Source organism: Equus quagga, chromosome 1 (assembly GCF_021613505.1).
Source record: "Equus quagga isolate Etosha38 chromosome 1, UCLA_HA_Equagga_1.0, whole genome shotgun sequence".
Classification (NCBI taxonomy): Eukaryota; Metazoa; Chordata; class Mammalia; order Perissodactyla; family Equidae; genus Equus; species Equus quagga.
In genome coordinates, this window is record NC_060267.1 from 68404402 (window position 1) to 68411454 (window position 7053).

Here is a 7053-nt window from a genome sequence, read left to right on the forward strand (position 1 = left end):
GGCGTTGAGAAAACTGGATATCTGCATGCTAAAAAATGAAATTAAACCCTTATCATATGCCACACACAAAAACTAACTTGAAATGGATTAAAGACTTGTATGTAAGACCTGACACCATAAAATTCCTAAAAGAAAACTTAGGGAAAAAGCTTCTTGGTCTTTGCAATGAGTTTTTGTATATGACACCAAAAGCACAAGCAATACAAGCAATAAATAAATAAATAAATAAATAAGTGGGACTACATCAAACTAAAAAGCTTCTGCACAGCTAAAGAAACCATCAACAAAATGAAAAAGCAACCTATGGAAAGGGAGAAAATTTGCAAACCGTATATCTAATAAGGGGTTACTATTCAAAATCTATAAGAAACTCATACAACTCAATAGCAAAAAAAAAAAAAGAACAAAGGAATTGAATAGACATCATGCTAAGAAAGACATACAGATGGCCAATAAGCACATGAAAAGATGTTCAACAACACTAATAATGAGGGAAATGTAAACCAAAACCACAATGAGATAGCTCCCCGTATCTGCTAGGATGACAATAGTTAGATAGATAATAATCAAAAAGACAAGTCATAAAAAGTGGTGGTGAGGATGTAGAGAAAAGGGAACCCTTCTACACTGTTGGTAGGCAAGTAAATTGGTACAGCCATTATGGTAAACAATATGTATGTTCCTCAAAAAACTAAAAATGTAACAACCTTATGATTCAGCAATCTCACTTCTGAATATATATCGGAAGGAAATGAAATCAGTATTTCAAAGAGATATCTGCACTCCCATGTTCATTGCAGCATTATTCAGAATAGGAAAGATATGGAAACAATCGAAGTGTCTCTTTTGGATGAATAGATGAAAAAAATGTGATATATATACACATATATATAATGGAATGTGATATATATATATAATGATATATATAATGGAATAATATTCAGTCATAGAAGTGAAGGAAATCTTGTTATTTGTTACGATAAAGATAAACCCAGAGGATGTTATGCTAAGTGAAATAAGTCAGACACAGAGAGATAAATACTGTATGATCTCATTTATCTGTGGAATCTAAAAATAAATTCTAACAGATATGACCAGGGAATAGAATTGCCAGGGTCGGACAGTAGGGGAAATGGAGAGATATTAGTCAAAGGGTGCAAACTTTCAGTTAAGTTCTAGGGATCTAATGTACAACATGACAATTGTAGTTAGTAATACTCTATTGCATTCTTGAAATTTGTTGCAAGAGTAGATCTTAATTGTTCTCACCACACATACAAAGGTAGCTATGTCAGGTGATGGATGTGTAAATTAACTTGACTATGGTAATCATTTCACAATATATATATATTAAATCATCATATTGCACACCAGAAAAAATCATGTTTTACAAGCTAAATTATACAGTTTTTATTTGTAAATCTTACCATAATAAAGCTGAAAAAAACATTTGGATTTTGAGTAATAAAAATTTACTTAAGAAAGAGCAGTATTTATGCATGCACATAGACACAAACGCAGACTTGCACACACACACACCACAAACTATACCATGTGTACATTAAAATTCAAATGGAAATATATCAAAGTTGTTTATATATTGTAAGATCATAGAAGTTTAGAGCTGGAAATCTCTGTAAAAATCATTTATTAAGACTTCCCTTTCTTTAGATGAGTAAACTGAGGTAAAAGTGATAAATAATATTCCAAAGTCACTGTGAGTATTTAATTAGGACGAATTTAAAAATTATCGTCCTTACTCACCAGAAGAACCAGATAATGACAATAATGATATGGTATGAATTTTTACCAAAACACAGACAGTAGTTAATGGACTAATAATACGGTCTGAAAATGTAGGGCTTATATGACTGGAAGATAAAGGACGCCTATATGGGGAAGTATGTTATGGAGCACTTTACGGACTTCAAGAACGATGGTCAAAGTGGGGGATCTATGTCTATCATAAAATTTTCTTTATGAATTCATAAAAGGACTGGAAACAACACATGGGAGCCTTTATTCTATTTGTGGAAGTGGTCTCTTGGGGACATGAGATAGAGGGCATGGAGGTACTCAAGCAATGCAATGTGTGCAAAATATATGCATTCCACTGTTTCTCTCAGGAGCTGGAAATGTACCTAGCAATTGTTATGCTGTCAGCAGAAAAGTCTGAGACTAAACGCAGTTCTGAGCCAGCTACCGAAAGGATCCAGGAGGAGCCATAGATGGCAACTGGATTCAATTGGCCTAACCCTTATTTCTGGATGAATAACAATGAGTCTTGACTGAGAGAGACACTCATTTTGGATTTGGATTTATATACCTAGCAAATGAAGCAAATACCTCCCGCCTTAAGGCCTAGAGCAATAGCATTATTTTAATTTGGATGTTGGTCATCTAATTAAGGAAGTCCAAGGGTAATTCAATGAGTTACAAGCATTAGACATCATAAACATTCCCATCCACAAAATGTGGACTAATAAAAATTGCAACTGACAATTGAAATCCCTGCTTACAAACTTAGAGGGTAATAAGAGACTAAAAGGATGGTTTGACAACTGAAAGAATGTGTATTTAATGCGTATTAAAATCTTAATATATGTGGAATTAAAGACAGATAACTACTGGATATATTGTTGAGATATTTAGGGGGAAGATATAGAGAAGATTGTGGGAATGATACAGGCACTCATTGAAACTTCTTCCACATTTCTAAAAGTTTTTCTTTTTCTTTGCCTGCTCCTGTATTGGTGGGACATGGATTGCATTTATGAGCTCTGGAGAAAGGATCAGTTGCTGAACATGACACCATGACAACATGTCTAAATATTATTGCCCACATTTCTAAAAGGATACTATAGATCATCCCTTCCTTTACATTTTGAAAATGGGATTAATGATTTCTGTCTCTCTTACCTGGTCGATGAGGTAAACCTATATGCTTGTAATTATCCAAACTTAGTCTATATAACAGACTAGATAACAGGGGAATTGTTGACCATATTTAAATCGCTGTTAGCTTTATGGGTCAGTGTTCTAGATGAACCTATCTGTCCTACCCCAAAGAGGATAATCTGGGTAAAAATTAATGAAAAATGGAAGGAAAGGAAAGTGATGGCTGATATAAAGGGAGCCTATGGGAAGCTCTTTGGCATACCCTAACGAAAGCGATTTTAGAGGCTACCACTATCACTATCATGCTATCATGGGGGAAATCAACATTTTGGGCCTAAAATATTACTCAAACTCAATAAGCAGCTAATGGCAACATGTTAAGTATATAAACCAACATGGACTGAAATGTTCTAAGAGACAGTTGCTCAATCTGGAGGAAGAAGATAGACAATGATGAAAGAAAGTTGATCATGTGTTAAGCTATGTGATTCGCACATAGGATTTTATCCGATTACTCTCACTCTTTTGTTAAATGTTTGCAAATGAAAATTTCCAAAAGTTTGCTTTAAAGAAAAAATATATTTATAAATGTGTGTGAATGCACATAGAGAGAGATAAATGTATGTGTATGTATGTATGTAAGCAGAACTGTAAACATATTTGGGGAAACTTATAGGGGTATTTAAGATGGGTCATATGACCTTTCTCAGGATAGCTTAGCTAGAAATTGAAGAAGTTCATATCACTTGCTCTATGAACTTCAATTCTTAAAATTTATCCTGTGAAACCACAGATGTTGTACAACAAAAAAACAAAACAAAACAAAACAAAAACTTTAATCTCAAGTGATCATAGTACATTGTGACAAGTCAAAATAGTAACATGAATGTATGACTCCTAGTTACTTGAAGAAATATTTAAAATGATATCTTCCGGAGGTGGCCATAGTGACAACTTTGTTTTATACTTTTTATATTGTTTTGAATTTTAAAAAATATTTATTTGTTTATCAGAAAATAATACACCTAACGATATTTTTGAAATTTCCTGATTTTCCAGGGAGGGCATTTTACTATCGAATTTGTTGATTTTTGAACATTGATTAACAAAAGCATGCTCGTTTATATCAACACCCTACTGAACTCATTTTGTATACCTGTGGAATATGCTGGCAGATGAAGAGTTCAACTTGGTATAAGCCTGCATATAAGATGCTGACGCTCTTAGTATTGTTGAGGAAAAATTAAAAATTAAGGTGCTAAGGAGTTGTTTAAGACAATATAAAAAACATTTTTTACATGCCTAAAACTTTGTTGTCATAGATCAAAAGTTAAAAAGGATTAAACAAGGATCATCTAAAAATGCAGGCCCTCTGGTGAGGAAGGAGGAAGAGAAGTGTTAGAAGTTCAAAAGCATCACCTACAGGATGTGTCTGGTACACAACTTTCTGAATAGAATCAAAAGCAATGCCACTGCGATCCAACCCAGAGGAGAGAGAGCAGCAGCTGGAAGTTTTCTGCAGTAACAAGACTCCAACTCTGGTGGAACAATGGCAGGACAGCATTTAGTGACCAGATTATTTAAGTTGAAATCTGAGTCAACCTGAAGGAAGTGGATTGGTAAAGAGTGAAGCCTCTGGGTAGGAGATATGGGGTCACGTTGTAACTCTAAAATAAACAGGAAAGAGGAAACTTGACTAGGAAAATAAAATCAAAGCCCAGCTACCATAATGGGCTAAGAGAGTATGAGAAAGCTGGATGGCATGGCCCAAAGATATCCTGTGCTCAGCATTGGCCTTCTACCCAGGGAATCTACAGAAAAAGATAAAAACTGTAATAGATTTACTGAGGAGTTTCAATTCATTGAAGAATGACAAGAACTGATTTTATTTCCAAAATCACTGTTTCTATCATTTTTTCTGAGTCTGTAAGAACATCTCAGGTGGATTTGAAACATTTTCAGTTATGTTTGGCAGAGAATAGTCACCTTCCTCCCTCTTCTAGACTAGCTCCAGTGCTAGTCTGCAGCCTTGGGAGCACACCAGTCCTCCTCTCATCAAACCAAAAGCCAGACTCTCTTTCTTTGCAGGCACTCAAAACCTTAAGAGGCTCTTTTGCAGCATCCTCTCACTTGGCTTGGATTGGAATAAACAACTTTCCGATTCTTCCACAGAAACCACCTCCCATCACTCATTGTGCACTCTCCGTAGGTAGGACACTCCCTTAATTATTTATTTCCTGACCTGAACTTCTCTTTATATAGATGTGAGGGGAGGGGTAAAGAGGGTGTGATTTCTATTAACAGAGTGACTTTAGGGGGAGAGATCTAGCTCTGTGAAGCTGGTGCTATGCTAGGTGCTTTATCTGACTTATTGAAACTTTAAATGATACTGAGACCTGTTTTTTTCATTTCTTCATTACAAGGTAAGGTAACTATGGTTTACAAAGTATAGTCTATCCAATGTCATTTAGGTAGTTTGTGGAATTGCAGATTTTATGCTCTTGCCTCTCTATTTCCAAAGCTATATGTGATTGTTTTCTACTACGTTTCCACATAGTACACAAGAAACAATCATTTCAGATACCACCGGGAGTGAGATTCTAATGGAATTCATTGTGTTTGTGAGATCTAGATTCACGATATGTTGAAAGCTGAGTTTACAGTGAACTATAGTTCTCAGTAATTCTAGCTGAGTAGGGCTACTGAAAGGGAAGGATAAAATATCTGCCCTTAAACATGGTTTCCCCAAAGAAGGTTCTTACTGATTCATCTATGAGTCCATATTTGTGCCTGTTACACAAAGACCTATATTTTCTGGATAGGAAATCCTTACTGAATAGGTTTTCGGTTCAGCAGATATTTTACAGCAGCTTTTACATCCTTATTCCTCAAGCTATAGATTATAGGATTTAACATGGGCGTCACTACCCCATAAAACAGAGAAATGAGCTTGTCTGAAGTTTGCAACTTGTCTTCTCCATGCAGTTCTTGAGACCTAGGTTTAGCATACATAAAGAAGATGGTACCATAAAATATGATCACCACAGTGAGATGTGCTGAGCAGGTGGAAAAGGCCTTGTGTCTCCCTGTGGCTGAATTCATTTTCATGATGGTGTACAGGATGAACATATAGGAGAAAAAAATGACCAGCAGTGGAAGAACCAGGAAGGCCATATTTGATATCACCATGGTGATAATATTGAGGGATATATTGGCACAAGCTAGCTTGAGGACAGCTAATATTTCACATGTGAAATGATTGATAATATTATTCTCACAGAAAGGCAATCTCATGGCAAGAGATGTTTGCACAATTGAGTTGATTCCACCAGAGAGCCATGACACAGAAGCCATCAGTACATATACCACTTTGTTCATGATGATGGGGTATTTCAGGGGGTTACAGATGGCCGCATAGCGGTCAAAGGCCATCATGCCAAGGAGTAGACACTCTGTTGACCCCATTGCAAACCCAAAGAACATCTGCACTGCACATCCAGAGAAGGAAATGTTCCTTTTCTTTGAGATTAAGCTCACCAAAGTTGAGGGAACCGAGGAGGATGTATAGCAGATATCCAGGAAAGATAGGTTGCCCAGGAAAAAGTACATGGGTGTGTGAAGACGGGAATCAAAGATGCTTGCTATGATCAGAACACCATTGCCAGTAAGAATCACTAGATACATAACTAAAATTAGAACAAAGTAAAGGATCTCAATCTTTGGGTATCCTGAAAGACCCAGAAGAAGAAATTCTAACACAAATGTTTGGTTAATTTTATCCATGGAATCTGCTTTCGGGATGTCAAAGGAAGATCTAATATAAAATATACTCACTGCCAAGAAACAAATGTTACAAATTACCTAAACAACTAATTTTTTTAGAATGTAACATAAGGAGTGTTTGCTTGAAGCTCTGACATCCAGTTATCTTCAACAATGTGTGTGACTAGAATTCAGTGAAAATGGGAATGACCAAAGTACCTATGGACATTGCTAACATATGAAGATCTACCTATGATCAGACAGAAGAAACCTTCCCTGCTGTTGAGGACATGTTCCTGAGTTGAGGTTTCTAAAACTCCTAATTACCACCTGTAAGACTGACTTCTTCATCTGCCCCAGAAAGCAAGCAGTGGAGATGGCAAAAGACTACTC

At 36.0% G+C, this 7053-nt stretch overlaps 1 protein-coding gene across 1 annotated transcript; it reads right to left on the reverse strand.

Moving 5' to 3' along the window:
- Nucleotides 1–5727: 5727 nt before the first annotated feature.
- On the reverse strand, nucleotides 5728–6765 carry LOC124249353 (olfactory receptor 13C3). Its single transcript, XM_046680260.1, has one exon. It carries the CDS (start codon nucleotides 6679–6681, stop codon nucleotides 5728–5730), a length of 954 nt encoding a protein of 317 aa, XP_046536216.1. The 5' UTR covers nucleotides 6682–6765.
- Nucleotides 6766–7053: the final 288 nt, after the last annotated feature.

Excerpts from the sequence above, each read along its gene's own strand:
- LOC124249353 (XM_046680260.1), bottom strand. The coding sequence starts at position 6,681 with ATGGATAAAATTAACCAAACATTTGTGTTAGAATTTCTTCTTCTGGGT.